Source organism: Schistocerca americana, chromosome 5 (genome assembly GCF_021461395.2).
Source record: "Schistocerca americana isolate TAMUIC-IGC-003095 chromosome 5, iqSchAmer2.1, whole genome shotgun sequence".
NCBI lineage: Eukaryota > Metazoa > Arthropoda > Insecta > Orthoptera > Acrididae > Schistocerca > Schistocerca americana.
The window spans coordinates 132,385,725-132,404,576 of NC_060123.1; the positions used below are offsets into that span (position 1 = coordinate 132,385,725).

At 39.7% G+C, this 18,852-nt stretch overlaps 1 protein-coding gene across 1 annotated transcript in view; it reads left to right on the plus strand.

Moving 5' to 3' along the window:
* The window catches only part of LOC124616722 (piezo-type mechanosensitive ion channel component), a 684,203-nt gene that overhangs the window by 442,664 nt on the left and 222,687 nt on the right, over positions 1-18,852 (plus strand). Inside the window, exons 30-31 of the mRNA XM_047145082.1 lie at positions 3,677-3,901; positions 15,465-15,588. Coding sequence (XP_047001038.1) covers positions 3,677-3,901; positions 15,465-15,588 — 349 coding nt within the window. The remainder of the gene's footprint in view (positions 1-3,676; positions 3,902-15,464; positions 15,589-18,852) is intronic.

The following is an 18,852-nucleotide window of genomic DNA, read 5'->3' on the forward strand; positions in this document are numbered from 1 at the left end:
ATCCTTCACAGTAGTTCTAATCCAGAGATATTTTACCTAAGAAGATGATGAAATCTTTTAGGCCTACAATAGAGCTGCACATCCTCAGGAAATATAGTGGCTATAGTTTCCCTCGATTCCATCCATTCTCAGTACCAACAAGCAAGGCCATGTTGGCTGATGTTAAAAGAAAAGATCAGTCAACCATCCAGACTTTAGCTGCCTTAACTAGTGAAAAGGCTCGTATCCATGTTCAGGAACCATATATTTGTCTTGTCTCTACACAGTTAGTTCTCTGATATGGTTGGTGGCTGTCTACAGCGTTGATACATGAAAGCCATTCCGTCTGTACAATGGCCACAATTCATTAATTGGGAGGGGGGGGGAGTAGTGACTCTGCACAATTTCATAACAATCAAATCAAAACTTAACATTATTATTAAACTTACTGCAATTAATTTTGCATATTTTATTGCATTACAAGTTATTTAGTTTTATCTTTTACCTTGAATATTGCGATAACTTTTTATGAAACAATACTTTAGCGATGAAACTTAGTCTTATTTTGCAGTCATTGTGATTTTGATGTTATTTTATTTTTCTTGTAACACTTAAAAGCTTATTATGGAATAACAGTAATGTGGCAAGGATAGATTGCTACTCCCCACATAGAGAAGGCATTGAGTTGTAGACTAACACAATGAAAGAATGCTAGAAATGTTCAACCTTTGGTCTATGTCCTTTATCAGAAGTAGAAAACACACACATACATACATGCACAGTTCACACACACATGGCCAGTGTCATCTATGGACACTAAGGCCTTACTGAAACTGCCCCTGAGATGTATAGAACCTCAACTCCTTCTCCCCCTTTCACTTCAAGTGGTCCTCCTCAGCCTAACAAGCCATCTTACTCAATGTCAACTTCCACCTCAAGGATGGCTTCATCAGCGCACCCGTCTGTATCAAACCTATCAACCACCAATACTTTTAACAGCTGCCACCCCTTCTACACTAAGAGGTTCCTTTCATATAGCCTAGCCACCCACAGTCATCACATCTGAAGTGATGAACACTCCCTCTCCAAATATGTCATGGTTCACACAGAGGCCTTCGCAGATCAAAGTTACCATGCGAACATTGTCCAGAAACAGATTTCCCATGACTTCTCTCTCCAGTCACCTATCATTCCCATATGCATGTTGTTTGGTCTCAAAATAACTCTCTTCTTATGATCCAGTATGACCCAGGAATCTGCTAGTGTTTCAACTACCATTCATCATGCCTTGAAATGAGAAACATCCTCCTCACTATCCTACACACCTCTCCCACAATGGTATTCTTCCGCCCACCCAATGTATGCAATATCCATGTCCATTCCTGCTCCAGCCCTGCTCCCAACCCCTTACCTCATGGCTCATATCCCTGCATTAATCCTAAATGCAAGTCCTGTTCCAAACATCCTCCCACTAATACCTCCTGATGCTGAAACTAGCAGCCCTCTCCTGTCTCCACCATCCCTGCATCTGCCCACAGGCGACACTAGCACCTTCCCTACCTCTACCCTGATATTACTCCACCAATCTGCCTCACACCTCATCCATACCCCCCACTGCCTACTCCAGCTAGATTCTTGCTAACCTCAGACACAGTTGCAGTTGGGTGTTATTACCAAAGGATGACAGTGGCATTTATCTAACTGAAGAAAATTAAATGTGCAATACAATGTTTATACAATAATTTGTGGTAATGTATTTCAATAGTTCTTAAAAAATCGCAGATGTGTAACAGCAAGTAAAAACTCATCAAAAAAGTGAAATTGGTTTTTGGGTACAAGGTAATCAAGCTATTTTCTGACATGCTACGGCCACAAGTTATACGTTCAAAGGAAGCATTTTTGAGAGAACATCCTTTGTAGGTCACCCAGAAAAGAGCAAAAATTTATGAATGTGTTGACTTATACCAAAAACTTCACAACAGCATTAAACCACAAGCATAAATGCAGACATTTGCTTAATGACAAATTTTGTCACCATTGCTGTTATTTTTAATGCCTTTCTTACGAGCCGCACTTCATAGGCTCGCCATTGGTAAAGTGTTATTTTAGGCTTGATGAGAGAAACAGAAGTGGAAAAAATGAGTTTACTTCCCCGATTGATGTTACAAGCTTATTAGAAGTCATCTCAGTAAATTTCTGTACAATGTGTAAAATGTAAATTTGAAGGAAACTCAGGTGCTACAGTTTTCTCTATATGCCCTCTATAACTGCTGCCAATCTTTATAATCTACAGTGTTTGGTGTTTGCGTGTGATGCAAAATATATGTATGAGTAGTGTTTGTAGTTCTTGCAACTGTATCATGTCAGATTTGAACACAGAATTCTTTAAAAATGTGCGATTGGTAAACCCTTGTTCTATTTCCATGTGACATCTCTATCATAACACGTTATCGGTGTGAAAAGTATATTTTCAGCACTTCACAAAATGCTTTCACCCCTACCTACATTCCTGACATTGAAGGGCCACTTCCCCTCTCCACACATCCAGTAGGTGAGCACATTTTACGTGTGTTAGTGTGGTGAGTTGGCTGCACTGACCATTGGGTGGCTTAACAAGTTGCCAGCCAATAAGAGTTCACTAGTCGGAAATAGGCGACGTTTCCTCGATTATGGCTGAGCTATTCTTCAAGATTCAGTGTTTGAATTTAAAAGGTTGAGGATTGGTATTGCTGCTGAATCTAATACATTGGAAATACATGCAAAAAGATGGAACTGGGTTATTTGTGGCAAAAGAAAAGGTGGTGGCTGGACCCCTTCATCACATATTGGCTTGGTCCAAACACTTCACTTTGACTGTCTCATTTTTCCATTACTGTTGCAACCTAGCAATAGTTGTATCATAATTGCACAGTGAAGCTAAATGTTGCAAGTGATGTTGACAACACAGATCATGGATTACATCATCATTTCCTCTCTCACATCTCCCTTCTCTACAATTGCCTAAAGTATTCCCTTACCACTGCCACTACCCCTGTTCAGACCATCTGTCTTTTGTGCAACTTCAACTCGTTCAGTATCATCAAATGTCAGTAAGAAGAAAACGGGATGAAGTCGAGCAAGATGTCGAGTAAGAACTTAGAATTGAGGTAAACCTTACTAGGATGACATGTAAAATCAGAGATTTTTAGCATTGATCTTATGGGTTTTTCACAGGGTCTACAAATTTATGGTGTAGAATCACAAAAAATGTGAAATTGGAGAATGTAAGTTCAGAACTCCACTGTAGTATTATTACAGTATTTTAAATTACATACAATGTGAAAAATATTCTGTCACATCTTAAGTTATATTGTGATACTTCAGTTATTTAATGATAATTATTCTTTGACATAAAACTACTTCCTTAGTTCACCCAGTGCATCAGAAAAGCAATATTTAAATTATATGCTGAGGGGAGATAAAATAGTTGAGCATGTGTCAGTTCAGACAGTTCATTAGCTACTTACTACAACAGTTACATCTCAAGAGGAAAAATTTATCAGTGAAAAAGTTGATAACCCCTTTGAGTGCCTCAGTGTAGTGAATGGTGGTCTCACATTATATTTACAATTTGTGTGTGTGTGTGTGTGTGTGTGTGTGTGTGTGTGTGTGTACACACATGACTTCTATTAATTGAACTTTTTTGAACTTTTTACAGATATTGTCAGCTGCAATGAAAACTGATGTTGAGCAAGCAGCTGACATGGCTCTTAGTATAAAACCTTCAGAGGAGAGTTCATCAGCACTGCCAAGGAAGAAGTCATCGTTCTTCAGTGCCCAGTCTCATGTGTCACCTGACCAACCACCCACTGCTCATCAGCTGGGACCCTCAGTACCAGAAGAGCAGCCTGAATCGGAAGCCCCTGGGATGCAGAGATCAGTGGTTTGTCAAAATTTTGTTTTGCAGTTTTCCCTCTCTGTCTAAATGAACATTCACGTTACATTTAAGACTGACAGCTTTGTATAAACCTCTGAATTGTGTAGGAAACTTGCTTATACATGTCAAATTTAAGAAAGAAGAATTAAGCACCTGAAAGATGCTCTTTGTTTGTGTGGTGATCGAAGATTAAAAAGAAACAGCTGTCACTGTTAACTAGATGATAATGTCAAAATTGTTTTGGCGCAGGGATTTATTACCTATAAATAGCAGCAGCTGGGAAATAATGCATGGTTACTTAGCAGATAGGCATGCAGTAGGTGACAGAATTGTGGACTTTCAGTATCAAAAGTCCCTCAGTTCTTGGAGAGGTGGCTGTTGATAGTCAGTGTAGAAAGTAACTAAACACATAGCAAGAAATTATATGTAGCAAGTGGCAACAAAGAAATCCACAACAACCCGGATTCACCTTAAAAACTGAGAGGGAAGAAGAATAACCATTTAATGATCAAATAAGAAAGTTGCCCAGGGCTCCTTGTCAAGGGAGAACAGCTGTACACTTAACGTCATATTTCTGCACGTTTCAGAAGTGGAAGAATATACAGCAGATGACTAAAAACAGCAAACTTGACAGAACAACAGAGTTAATCTGTTGCCAGACATCTATATACATTAGCTCCAGACAAAGACATTGTCTGAAAACTCTCATATATTTTCAATCTTAGTAATGTGCCTGTTGACTACTCATCATGTCAACTATATGATGAGTGGTTACCCATTGTGCCATAAATTGTTGTGTGTTACATAACTGTGGTAATAACAAAAATAATGAAAAACTGATTTGAGAAAATGGCCCAATAGATTTCTTAAGTTCTACATGATCTGAAGATAAACAGAAAATAGGCACCCTCAAAGTAATAAAGGAGATGGTTCAGTAATCATAATTAGAAAAAAATAATGTACTCTAGAATAAGAGATTGCAGAGCTACTTTAGAATGTTACTTGAATAAAATGTGACACTCCAGAGATAGAACTGAGATGATCGTGTCTGTTATCGTATTTACCCAAATATAAGCTGACCTCGAATCCAAGCCACACTCCAAAAATGATGCTTGGGGAGTGGGAGGAGGAGGGGAAAAGGGGGGGGGGGGGGAATAACCTAATTTCAAGCCACACTTAAAAATTGAAACAGATATGGCTCATTATATAATATAAGGCTCATTATATTATGGATAGAGTATAAAGTGGCTCTACCTGTCAGAGATACGCTGGGAGTCATACTTATTTATAGTAATTTGCATGGAGTTAAATTTAGCCAGGTGGGCATTTAAAATTATTGTCACAACATAAACACAGATAGCAATGACAATTCACAATATCTATCAAAATATTCTGAGTGGAACTAGGGCATCTGGGGCCACTAACACTTTTACAGACTGTACCACAACTTGTGTTAGAGTCATATGTCAGTCTTTCCATATCCCATGAATGTCATCCAAAATATTTTTTTCTTTCAGTGAAATATGATGTTTTCATCCAAGAAAATTACATTTCGGCTTGACAGGCTATGCCACTTGATATCAAGGATATACTGTAAATCCGGTGAAGAGCAATCAATGTTTTCAAGACACTGATTTATATCATCTCTGATAGAGGTTAGACAAGATACTTTATTAAATTACTTCCTTAACATGCTAAACAACATAATTTATCCACACAGAATCATTTTCAGCACAAGTGATCCGGGCAAAATATGAACAATAAGTATTGTCATCACTGAAGAAAATCTTTCTCCTGGGCCGTCTTCTACATCTGTCACTGTTGTTTGAAAAACAAATTAGGGCATGACTGCCTAGAATAAATGCGGCATAATTAGGAACAACATACAGGTGGGCTGTGAAAGATGGTGTCACAGGCAAGCCTCGTTACAGAGAAACCCCAATATTATGGCAAACTGGTATACAACTTGACAACACATAACCCAACAAAAAGACTTAAATAAGTATTACATAAACATGCACGTAAGACACACACGATGTCTTCTCGTTCATAGTAGCATCGGCTCATCAGCTGGGTGGATACTGTTACAAAGAAAATGACTTAGAAATGAAAAATGAAAGTACAAAACAGAAATTTTATTGAGCTATCATAATCGTGTAGGTTCTGTTTTTGATAATTACTCAGATGGTTCTGACTCATCTACACTTGATTTCCTGTCAGTACTTCTTCATAGAGAGCATTGTCCTGTGTGCCATCAAGCGCATTAGAAACACAGCATTTTTTAAATGCATGTTGGACAGTTTTATTCAGGATATATTTCCGAGAATGGTCAATCCACTCACACTTGTGAGACAAGATTGCACACTTATCAGGTCCTGTAGGCATTAATTGCCTACCTTCTTTCGTTAGCCATTGCGTGTACATATTTTTAAGCTTGTCCTTAAATAGTTTGTTTATACAAACATGTTGTTGTTGTTGTTGTTGTTGTTGTTGTTGTTGTTGTTGTCTTCAGTCCAGAGACTGGTTTGATGCAGCTCCAGAGGTGTACAAATTCCCATTGCAGCCTGCTTGCTCCTAGCTCCTCTGCAACCATTCATGCAGGTCAGCCTGCCGCGACGTAAACACAAGAGTACGCATGTACTGAGGCATAGTGGGTAATGCGACCGACTTGGGCTCCCGCAAGCCCGGGCTACCTGGGTTCCCGCAGGCCTGCCAAGCTTCACGGGACCCGCTCAGCTTGCTGCGCCTGACAACAGGTTGCGCTGTCAAGCTACCGTGACTAGAGTCTCCAGTATGTTATGACATGTGTGCAAATTTGACAAGCAGTTCCCTCACTCCGGAAATTTCTTGAAAGAGGACAAAGATTTAGTGGCCGAAAATGGCGTCGAAATGTGTGCTTAAGGACCTGAGACCATTTAGCAGTATAGAGGGAGAAGGATTTCATGGTAACCCGCAAACGATGTCAAAATCTTTTGTAAGGTACTCTTTTCCATGCACTGTCCGAAATATTATGTAGACAGTAATGTTCCTCTTGATGGTCAAGTGTGCAAAATTTCTTCAAGATCGGAATAAAACTGTAGGTTGGTGTAGAAGTGTGTAAGTAAAGTACCCTCCGCCATGTACCATTCAGAATTTTAAGCAGACAGCGCCCTTCATCCTGCTTTGAATATCAAGTATGCCAAATTTCATCAAGATCGGAATAAAAACGTACAATTTGTCGAATTCCGTTAGGTAAAGTAACCTCTGCCATGCACCCTACGAAATTTTAAGTAGACTGTGACCTTCCTCTTGGTTTCAAGGTATAGTGTACAAAATTTCATCAAGATTTTATGCAATACAAACACACGGACACAATGAAAACACACTTTCAGTTTTTCTGAAATTTTCCAAATTTTCGGTCGATTTTCGAAAAATTTTATTTCATAAAAACCTTGTCCTGAGAATTACGAACACAGCAAAAAAAAAAAATTGCCGAATTGGTCCAGCCGTTCTCGAGTTTTACGCTTATCAACGCATTTGGCAATTCATTTTTATTTATATAGATAGATAATAAGCCCGAAATATACGCGTAAAGGAAGAATGTACAAATAAAACCCAATATTTTTTGACCTGAAATTAATATATATATAATGTTAGGGTTTGTCCTTTGGTGCTCAGGTAAAATAAAAACTTTTAATTAGCGTTCATAGTACGACAATGAAGCGCTCAGACTAAACGGCTGCGTAGCGCAGCTCGGCAGTAATATGGGAAGGCAAGCAAGTTTCCCGCAGCCTGCCTGGGTTGGGTTGTGCTTGGCTTGGCTGGGAGTGAAGCAGCCTGCCCGTTCTGTTGACAACGCGCGGCGGCCTGCCCACCTGGGCACCGGGCAAGCATGGGCGGGTTAAAAGCGGAACATGTACACCTCTATGCAGCTCTCCATGCTACTCTATCCTGTGCAAGCATCTTCATCTCCCAGTACCTACTGCAGCCTACATCCTTCTGAATCTGCTTCGTGTATTCATCTGTTGGTCTCCCTCTATGATTTTTACCCTCCACGATGCCCTCCAGTACTAAATTGGTGACTCCTTGATGTCTCAGAAGATGTCCTACCAACTGATCCCTTCTTCTAGTCAAGTTGTGACACAAATTTATCTTCTCCTCAATTCTATTCAATACCTCCTCATTAGTTATGTGATCTACCCATCTAATCTTCAGCATTCTTCTGTAGTACCTCATTTTGAAAGCTTCTATTCTCTTCTTGTCTATACTATTTATCGTCCACGTTTCACTTCCATACGTGGCTACACTCCATAAAATTACTTTGAGAAAAGATTTCCTGAAACTTAAATCTATACTCGATGTTAACAAATTTCTCTTCTACAGAAACGCTTTCCTTGCTATTGCCAGTCTACATTTTATATCCTCTCTGCTTCGACCATCATCAGTTATTTTGCTCCCCAAATACCAAAACTCATTTACTACTTTCAGCATCTCATTTCCTAATCTAATGCCCTCAGCATCACCCAGTTTAATTAGACTTGATTCCATTACCCTCGTTTTGCTTTTGTTGATGTTAATCTTATATCCTCCTTTCAAGACACTGTCTATTCCATTCAGCTGCTCTTGCTGGTCCTTTGCTGTCCCTGACAGAATTACAATGTCATCGGCAAACCTCAAAGCTTTTATTTCTTCTCCATGGATTTTAATTCCTGCTCTGAAGTTTTCTTCTGTTTCCTTTACTGCTTGCTCAATATACAGATTGAATAACATTTTGGATAGGCTACAACCCTGTCTCACTCCCTTCCCAACCACTGCTTCCATTTCATGCCCCTCGACTCTTATAACTGCCATCTGGTTTCTGTACAAATTGTAAATAGCCTTTTGCTCCCTGTATTTGACCCCTGCCGCCTCGAGAATTTGAAAGAGAGTATTCCAGTCAACATTGTCAAAAGCTTTCTCTAAGTCTACAAATGCTAGAAATGTAGGTTTGCCTTTCCTTAATCTATTTTCTAAGATGAGCCATAGGATCAGTATTGCCTCACGTGTTCCAACATTTCTACGGAATCCAAACTGATCTTCCTGAACGTCGGCTTCTACCAGTTTTTCCATTTGCCTGTAAGGAATTCATGTTAGTATTTTGCAGCCATGGCTTATTAAACTGATAGGTCGGTAATTTTCATGTCTGTCAACACCTGCTTTCTTTGGGATTGGAATTATTGTACTCTTCTTGAAGTCTGAGGGTATTTTGCCTGTCTCATACATCTTGTTCACAATATGGTAGAGTTTTGTCAGGACTGGCTCTCCCAAGGCTACCAGTAGTTCTAATGGAATGTTGTCTACTCCCAGGGCCTTTTTTCAACTTAGGTCTTTCAGTGCTCTGTCAAACTCTTCACACAGTATCATATCTCCCTTTTCATCTTCATCTACATCCTCTTCCATTTCCATAATACTGTCCTCAAGAACCTCGCCCTTGTATAGGCCTTCTGTATACTCCTTCCACCTTCCTGCTTTCCCTTCTTTGCTTAGAACTGGGTTTCTATCTGAGCTCAAGATATTCATGCAAGTGATTCTGTTTTCTCCAAAGGTCTCTTTAATTTTCCCGTAGGTAGACTTAGAACTATTTACACCTAACTAACCATGCCATTACAAACATGTAATGGCTGTAAAATTGACATCATCCTGCCTGGAATTACAGCCATATCTGTTCTATCCTACACTTACTTTTCTTTTGAAGTAGAGTAGTACAATGTATGTATGAATCTAGCCAGCCTAGCAGTGCACTAGGACAGCACTGGCATACAAGTTCAAGACTCTAAAACCAAATCTTCTGTGAACCAGCCACTTGTATTATCACACACAATAACCCTTTTTGGAAAAACCTCAAACGTACATAATGTCTTGAATTTAAAAACTATGATTGGTGGCAGTTTATTGCCATAACTGTACAAGCAAGCATGATGGACGTGGACTGCCACTCACTATTTGCAGACAGTATCTTCTCATCTTTCTTGCCCTTAGCTTCTGCTGTGCAATCTGTTGGCATATCAAAATACACCGGAGTTTGGTGCACATTACCTATTTAACCATAAAGATAATTATTTTTGGTGCATCGCCTGATTATTAAATGCCAAAATTCAACAAATTTTTCCTTTCAGTTTTCTGGCAGCAGTTATGCAATTGAAGTGCATGTATGAAGAAAAAAACCCCAAAATTTCATGAAATGAGCAGCCCAGTGGCGGCTTCCTTTGAAATTTGTGATTTTCTGCTGTTGAGCAACTTAATGTGCTTTAAATTAGATAATTTCTGCACTCACAGATCAGCACTTTTGTTGTATAGTAGGCATGTTCTGGCCCAGAAAATGCTTTACTATTGCTGGAACAAGCTAAAAATTGTTCCTTTTGCTGTCTTCACTGTCTCACATTATTCTCATTGAATCTGTATCACTGACCTACAGCACAATTTGACATTTTCTCAGCAAGAAAAATTGCTTCTTTCTTTCTTTCTTTCTTTCTTTCATTTTTTTTTTTTTTTTTTTTTTTTTTTTTTTTTTTTTTTTTTTTTTTTTTTTTCCAACTTTGCGACATAGTGAAAATGCTTCATTGTGGTAGACTAAAACCTGACACTTCACAAGACTACTAAGCTAGACTGAATTGAAGGGTGAAATCTGAATGTACTATCTGCAAACATGGTAGTGAGCACTCTATCATTGGTCTAGGGGTCTGTGGAAGAAACACAAATGAAATTATTGTAGGGGATGGGATATCGTGCAGCAGGAAAGTTTCACCCATTGTATGCAGCGCGAATAACGTATGATTCATATTTATCATCTGCTGTGGTAGAAATCTCCCATTGAAGTCACAAGGTTTTAGAAAAGCTCATGTATAAGGATGCTCAAGTTGGAATGGGAACTTACTTGTACTCATGAATATAAAATTAAATTGAGGCAGTTAAATACTTCTTATTGTTATATTGTGGTTATTGACAGCATTGGAAAGTGGCTCAATGTACATCGATATGTGCCGACAGCTTCCAAATGGAGCTGGAGCTTTCGAAATGTAAAACTCTACTTACCATGCTTACCAACTGCTGCAGGTTACGTAAAAATGTCAATTTGATGATGTGAATGTAAAGAGATTTATTTTTATTGCTGTGAATATTTGAAAAACTGCAAAGTTCAAAAATGAGCAATATTAAATTTTAATTTCCCCCATGCTAAAAAATAATAATCATTCAATACTCGAAGCAGTAGTACAACAGCTTCTGTGGCTAAATAGCAACTTACAGCAGCTTCTAGCAGCATTTTTCGGAACTTTCTAAGGCTTTGCCGATGAATCAAAGCCTTAAGTGCATTTTTTAACCATGAAAATAATAAGAAAAGGTTGGCTTGAATTTGAATAAATATTGTTTGTCCCTAGTGATGGCTCAGGCTTATCCCTTGAGCAGATGCGCCTGTGTATAAATTGCGCCAACCACAAGTAACATTGTCTTGTACCATTCCATTGTTGTTTTACAATTGTGAGCTCATGTCTAATGCTTCATTATTGCTTTAGCTAACACTGTGATAAGTTGTGTTGTCATGTATCCAAAAGAGCAGTAGTAATAAAAAAATAAACAGTGCGGTAGGTGAGTAAAATTTGCAATCCATGCAAGAAAATGACCAGATTCCAAGCTAGCAGCATAATCTCACAATGAGGTTGTTGTATGTGAGATAATTAGCAATTGAATAAGCAGCTGACTGGAATCTGATGCAACTGCACTGTGTAATGCTTGAGTGTGTCATTTTGTGGGGTAACGTTTGTACGTGGCAACAGAATGATGCAATGAAAGTTTATTTTATTACTGTTTAATTAAACAGTGATTTAGCTCATATAATGTAAGTTTATTTTACCATTGTTGAAGTAAACTAAGATCAAACTGTGGTATTTCTCACACTTGTTTACCATGGTAACATAAAGACATGGGTGTGCGCACTCAAGGCGAAGGACGTGTTATAAACCAGAGAACTGAACTGTGAATATGAGTCAGTCACAATAGTGACACTGTTGTTCTGTAAACACAAAATATTGTTTTGAACTTTATTTTGAATTCATAATCGGCTTGCACAAATTTGAAACCACAAGAGATGTGGCATGTGAATACATATGTGTCAGGACTGCATAATGAAAGAATAAATTTATGTGAAAGTGGTGCTCTGCTCAGGTATGCTTTGATGGAGTGTCAATATCTTTAATAAGCGTTTATGAGGCTGAATGCTGCTGGGCACTTGTATAGGCAGTTATATAGAATCCAAACAAAATTGTACTTTGTGTATATGTTTGTCCATTTGTATATGTATTTATTGTGTGACATGTATTCTTGCAGAATTTTATTTGTCGGTCTTGGCATGGGACACATACATTACCTTTTACACCCCTTGCAATGTCCCTATACTTTGTTGTTTAACAATAATATGGATGAGGATAAATTGCTTACCACCACATAGAGACAGAGAGATCGTGTTGAACCTGAGACAGGCTTATTTAAATTGTCCCTTGTATGTTATTAAGCTATCAGACAAAGTTGTTTGTCACATGAAGAAAGAGCGCGCGCACACACACACACACACACACACACACACACACACACACACACACACACGTGCGCGCACGCGCGGCCACTGTCACCTACAGACACTGAGGCCCAACTGTGGTGAGCAACAATCTTTGCTAGGGAGGGTAGTGGAGGTACAACAGAGTGAGGGAGCATAAAGGGGGAGGGATAGAAGGGTATGGGATGAGAGGAGATGCTGTAGTGCTGCCTGTGGAGTATGTGTAGGGACATGATGGAGACAGGATAATGGCTGCTAAGTGCACCATTGGGAGGCTGTACAGTGTGATGGGAAGGGTGAGGGGGTGGGGAGGTGGCAGAGGGGGGGGGGGGGGGGGGGGAAGAGCTACTGGTGTATTGGAGAACAGAATGTGTGTTGGTTGGAAAGAATTCATATGACATGGGCTGTGAAACAGTCATTGAAATCAAGCACACCCTGTTGCACAGCATTCCCAGCAGTTGGGTGGTCCAGGTATCTCTTAGCCACTGGCTGACGATGTCCATTCATGTGGACTGAAAGCTTGATAGTGGTCATGCCTACCTGTCCCATAGGTCCACCCACTACCATGTGCTTCATTCCTTACAGAGACATTTCATACCTCATCAAAGACATGGTCACCTGTGAAAGCAGTATTGTGAGCCACAAACTTGGCTCCAACATCTATGCAGCATTTTGTGTGGACATGTCCAGTAACAGGCTGTCTGCCCACATGAGTGACTGCCACCAAACTGTGACCATCCCATGGCCCTGCTGCACCCCTTCTACTCATTCTAGTAGAGATAGCTGCCCACTGCAATTTACCCTAAGCACCCTAAGATGACAGTGGTCGTGTGTGTGTGTGTGTGTGTGTGTGTGTGTGTGTGTGTGTGTGTGTGTGTGTGTGTGTGTGTGTTGGGGGGGGGCGGCTTTTTTTAATTATTATTATTATTATTACATGTGACAAAGAACTTCATCTGATAGCATCAGAATATCTTAGATTCTGCTTTTAAAATCGCTTTTCTGCGCCCTATGGCTCCTCCAGAAACTTTCTGTGATGATTGTTTATCATCATTCAGTGCAAAACAAAGACATAGTAGTCTGCTTGCAGTTGCCATAGTCAGCATTGCCACCATTCTGTTTAACAGAACAGAATCACTCTGCTAATAGCTGGGTAAACTAAATGAGCACCCAGCAGAGGTGCCCACCTTAAGCTGAGGTGGTTTCTTTTGTTAGGGTACTTGTGAAGTCACTGCTAGAGTGTCAAACAAGCCCATCATCAGAATTACAGTGCTTTATCAATGAAACAAATATATCTATAGTCTCCAGTGCTGCTGAGAGCCAGTTTTCCATATGAATCAGTGTATCAAAATAGTATTCAAGAACCCTCTCAGATTGCCAGTGCTCTTAGCATTATTATCTTGTTTATAATGTATTGATTGAACTGGGTTACCATAGGGATCAAAGGACTAGAAAGTATAAAAATGCACCAAAAATGTCAAGATCAAAATCAGAGTGTGTGTGTTTTCTATTTCTGGAAAAGGCTTTTTGGCCAAAAGCTTAAATGTATAGCAGTCTTCTTGTTGTGCCTGTCCATGACTCAGCATCTCATTTGTCTATATTGAGGTTTTTCTGCCTTCTACACTCTGACACTTCATTTACTTCACATTGTTTTTCAAAGAAATGGTTGAAAAGTACATTGACCAGCACTCTTAACTCAGGCTTTGCAAGATTAGCTCCCCCACAAAATCTAGTGTGTCACTGCAAATAAGAGTTGGTTCTGACTTCCAGAACATGTTAGTAATGCTGGGGATAATTTGTAAAAAAGAAAGCAAATATGAAAATTTCAGTCACATAAAAAAAGCTGGCAAAGTACATGCAAGTAAAACGATCATTGTGGAAAGAGATGGATAATTTCAGTCAGTCATATATAGTAGCTGATAGTCTCTGTTATGTTACATCAGAACCAACTTCGATTACATTAAAATTGAGGTTGTGGATGAAGGGCCTTCCTTCTGAAAAAGGTGCTCACAATCATTCTTTGATTTATGACGAAAGCTGGAAGCTCATAGAATTTTGTCATGCTTTTTTCGTTTCCTCTTCAACTGTCAAAGGACAGTATTTATTGGATGTAATCATAGTCTCTGTTGACACCTTGTTTCTTTTGAATAGGGAGCACTCTGTAGAGAATGATCAAGATAGGCACTGGGTGCCAGAATTTGAGGATGGTTTAAAGTCAATAAGAATACATATTTAACTAAAAAATTGTATTTTGTGGGAGAGGTACAAGAGCTGAACATAAAGGTTAGGCAGTGCAAAAGAACTTCAGTCTCTCAGAATGATTGGTACAAATATGGCTAAAAGGAGTCAGGCGAGTCAGATGGAACACATGTGTTGCATATCAGAGCCTGGAACAGAGATAGCCAGCTGCCTTGCAGGTTATAATGTCCAATATCATTGCTTTGGAATTGTTTTAGCCACTTGCTAAGAGACACATTGTTTAACAATGTTGTGTTCCAGTGGGGAATTCTGTTATATGTGATTTATGGAAGCCTCAGTTTGAAACAAGGCATTAGTGTAGTTATATACATTGCTGTTTGCAGTTTTGCATGGAAATCAGTTGGGTGTACAAATTTGGATGGTGTATTGAGCAGGTATGGAACTTAAAAACAAGTGGTAAGCACACATTAGAAGTGAACTCAAAATTTAACTATTAATTCCACCATTTCTGTAAACCCTACAAACTTCTGGTAGTTACTATTTGAGAAAACTGTAACTAACTGTAAAAACTTACTATCCCATTATTCACTGGTAATTCAATAAATTATTGTAGTTTTTATCTAAATTGCATGTTCAGAGGCAATATCTACAAAGTTATGTACTTTATTTGTGCAAATAACTAGTGATTGTTGTCTTTATATGTTCCTCTATCTCTTGTTAATACATTTGAAATTCATACATTAGGAAGGCAGAATTCTGTGCCAAATCTGACAAAGTGTGTACAATGTTCATAATATTTGTGTTCAGGAAGGGAAGGATACAACTGATGGACAAGAAGCAGCTCTAGGTGAAGAAAAAGAGATGAAAACAGAGGGACTTGATGAACACAGATCAACTGCATCTTCACGACGCAGCTCACAAACATCCAAAAGCAAGTATTCTCTGTGTGGATTGCATATTTGTATTTTTTTGTTGTACTACTGATGAGGCTCACGCATTGTAGTATTTTTATTATTAAAATAATTGATTGTATAGTCTGTCCCCTGTGTTATCTCGAGTAGCCTTGCTATAGCTCCTCCATCAATTCAGGAACTGTGTAGTGGAGGTAAAAGTAAACCTGCTTTCTCAATGCAGTTCAGTAGAACCCACTGTATCTCCAATAGTGAATGGCACAATGTGACTTAGACATGCTGTGTAGTCTGTCAAACATGCCTCAAAGGGTCATTTGAAGTTTACATCAATCACGTGTTGCCACTTTACAGCGAGGAGGATTGTCACCACGTGAAATAGCTCACTGAATGAATGTACAGCTCACAGTAATGTTTTTCGAATATTTCACTGGTATAGAAACTCAGGACATTGAGTGTGTGCCTCACAAAGGTTTATATTAGTTAATAACTGCTACCTACAAATTTTAGTTCATAGGTATCCCAAGGAGAATTCCACAGAAATACAAGCTGCCTTTTTGTAGGCAACAGGAAGACCTGTATTGACTCGGATAGTACGCAACCATCTGTACACTATTAATTTTCCCTCTAGGCATTCATTACGAACAACTGTACAACTCCTGCAACAACAACAGTACATAGAGGAGGTGGGCACGGGTACATCTGTAATAGAACTGAGATCATTGGTATTGGACTCCCTTCACCAGTGAGTGCCAGATTTTTCTATCACCTCTGCTGATTGTCATGGAGAAATTATAGAGAAATATGGAGGCAACCAGGAACCAATGCACTTTTTAGGCATGCAGTTTCACAGGTTTGGCTGGGTGTTGGGTCAGTCACATGTTTGAATCAGTATCATGTATGGATCAGCCAGGGCACTCGCAACTCCCTTGTGATTATGTACATGATGACCGTGGGGGCCGTAGACATAACAGTATTTATTCTCTTTCTGTACTGCTGTCCTATTCCCTTGTTATTTCTTTTCCTTCAATTCAGCATCCAGTGGATAGTCAATTTAATGTCAAGTTGGCCCTATGTCAGCTCTCTGCTTTCGGTTACTCACCATTACCTTTTCCTTACATTTATACCTGAAATTTAACTTTACTGTGGTAGGTATACAGGTAGATGTATTACCTAAAGTGACATCTGAAAATATGTACTGGAAAGGAACGTGAACCTGGATTTCCTGCTTCTTGTGAGTGGTCACCTTACCACTTAGGCTATCCGAGCATACTCCGCAGACTGACCCCAAGCTTCCACATGTCACACACCTATGTATTTCTCCTCATAGTAGGTTATTAATTAGTTTAGCCACACTTCCATGTCTCAGGATTCCTGTACAGGCTTTTTAGAATAAAGTCAATGAGAAGTCACGGACAGTCTTTGCCTTATATTATCATATGATGATACAGAGCTTGGATCAAATACATAATTTTAAGGGTATGCAGTGTAAGAAATGACAAGTAAAATACAGGTACAGAATCAAATGTCTCAAGTATTATGCTAAAATATATACACATTACACAAGTTCTTAGATTTCTAAGTCCAGTCTGTTGATCCAGTTGAGGCTTTCAGGTGATACATGGTGGATGTCATTTATTGATCCCCCAAAGGTTCGTCTTGGGCATTCACCAACAATGGGATTTTTTTGTTTGCAGGGCAGCTCCACAGTCACAATCTGGAGGTGTTGCCCAGCCCCATTTGTGCTTTAGATATCTGCAGTTCCCTTGTCCTGTTTGGATGAGGTTGATGGTTCTCCACAGGCGTTTGGGGAGTGTGAAACCTGGAACACGCATGGAAGGCTTTTCAACCAAATGACCGTTGAACACTGACGATTCTTCCCACTGAGTTCTCCGTACTTCATTGATGTTGAAGTCGGAGGCTTCAAGATGTTGTGCAGTTCACATCTACATCTACATCTACATTTATACTCCGCAAGCCATTCAACGGTGTGTGGCAGAGGGCACTTTACGTGCCACTGTCATTACCTCCCTTTTCTGTTCCAGTCGCGTATGGTTCGCGGGAAGAACGACTGTCTGAAAGCCTCCGTGCGTGCTCTAATCTCTGTAATTTTACATTCGTGATCTCCTCGGGAGGTATAAGTTGGGGGAAGCGATATATTCGATACCTCATCCAGAAACGCACCCTCTCGAAACCTGGCGAGCAAGCTACACCGCGATGCAGAGCGCCTCTCTCGCAGAGTCTGCCACTCGAGTTTGCTAAACATCTCCGTAACGCTATCACGGTTACCAAATAAGCCTGTGACGAAACGCGCCGCTCTTCTTTGGATCTTCTCTCTCCCCTCCGTCAACCTGATCTGGTACGGATCACACACTGATGAGCAATACTCAAGTATAGGTCGAACGAGTGTTTTGTAAGCCACCTCCTTTGTTGATGGACTACATTTTCTAAGGACTCTCCCAATGAATCTCAACCCGGTACCCGCCTTACCAACAATTAATTAACTTCAAATTGTTCCGCACGCATACTCCCAGATATTTTACAGAAGTAACTGCTACCAGTGTTTGCTCCGCTATCATATAATCATACAATAAAGGATCCTTCTTTCCATGTATTCGCAATACATTACATTTGTCTATGTTAAGGATCAGTTGCCACTCCCTGCACCAAGTGCCTATCCGCTGCAGATCTTCCTGCATTTCGCTACAATTTTCTAATGCTGCAACTTCTCTGTATACTACAGCATCATCCGCGAAAAGCCGCATGGAACTTCCGACACTATCTACTAGGTCATTTATATATATTGTGAAAAACAATGGTCCCATAACACTCCCCTGTGGCACGCCAGAGGTTACTTTAACGTCTGTAGACGTCTCTCCATTGATAACAACATGCTGTGTTCTGTTTGCTAAAAACTCTTCAATCCAGCCACACAGCTGGTCTGATATTCCATAGGCTCTTACTTGGTTTATCAGGTGACAGTGCGGAACTGTATCGAACACCTTCCGAAAGTCAAGGAAAATAGCATCCACCTGGGAGCCTGTATCTAATATTTTCTGGGTCTCACGAACAAATAAAGCGAGTTGGGTCTCACACGATCGCTGTTTCCGGAATCCATGTTGATTCCTACAGAGTAGATTCTGGGTTTCCAAAAACGACACGATACTCGAGCAAAAAACATGTTCTAAAATTCTACAACAGATCGACGTCAGAGATATAGATCTACAGTTTTGCGCATCTGCTCGACGACCCTTCTTGAAGACTGGGACTACCTGTGCTCTTTTCCA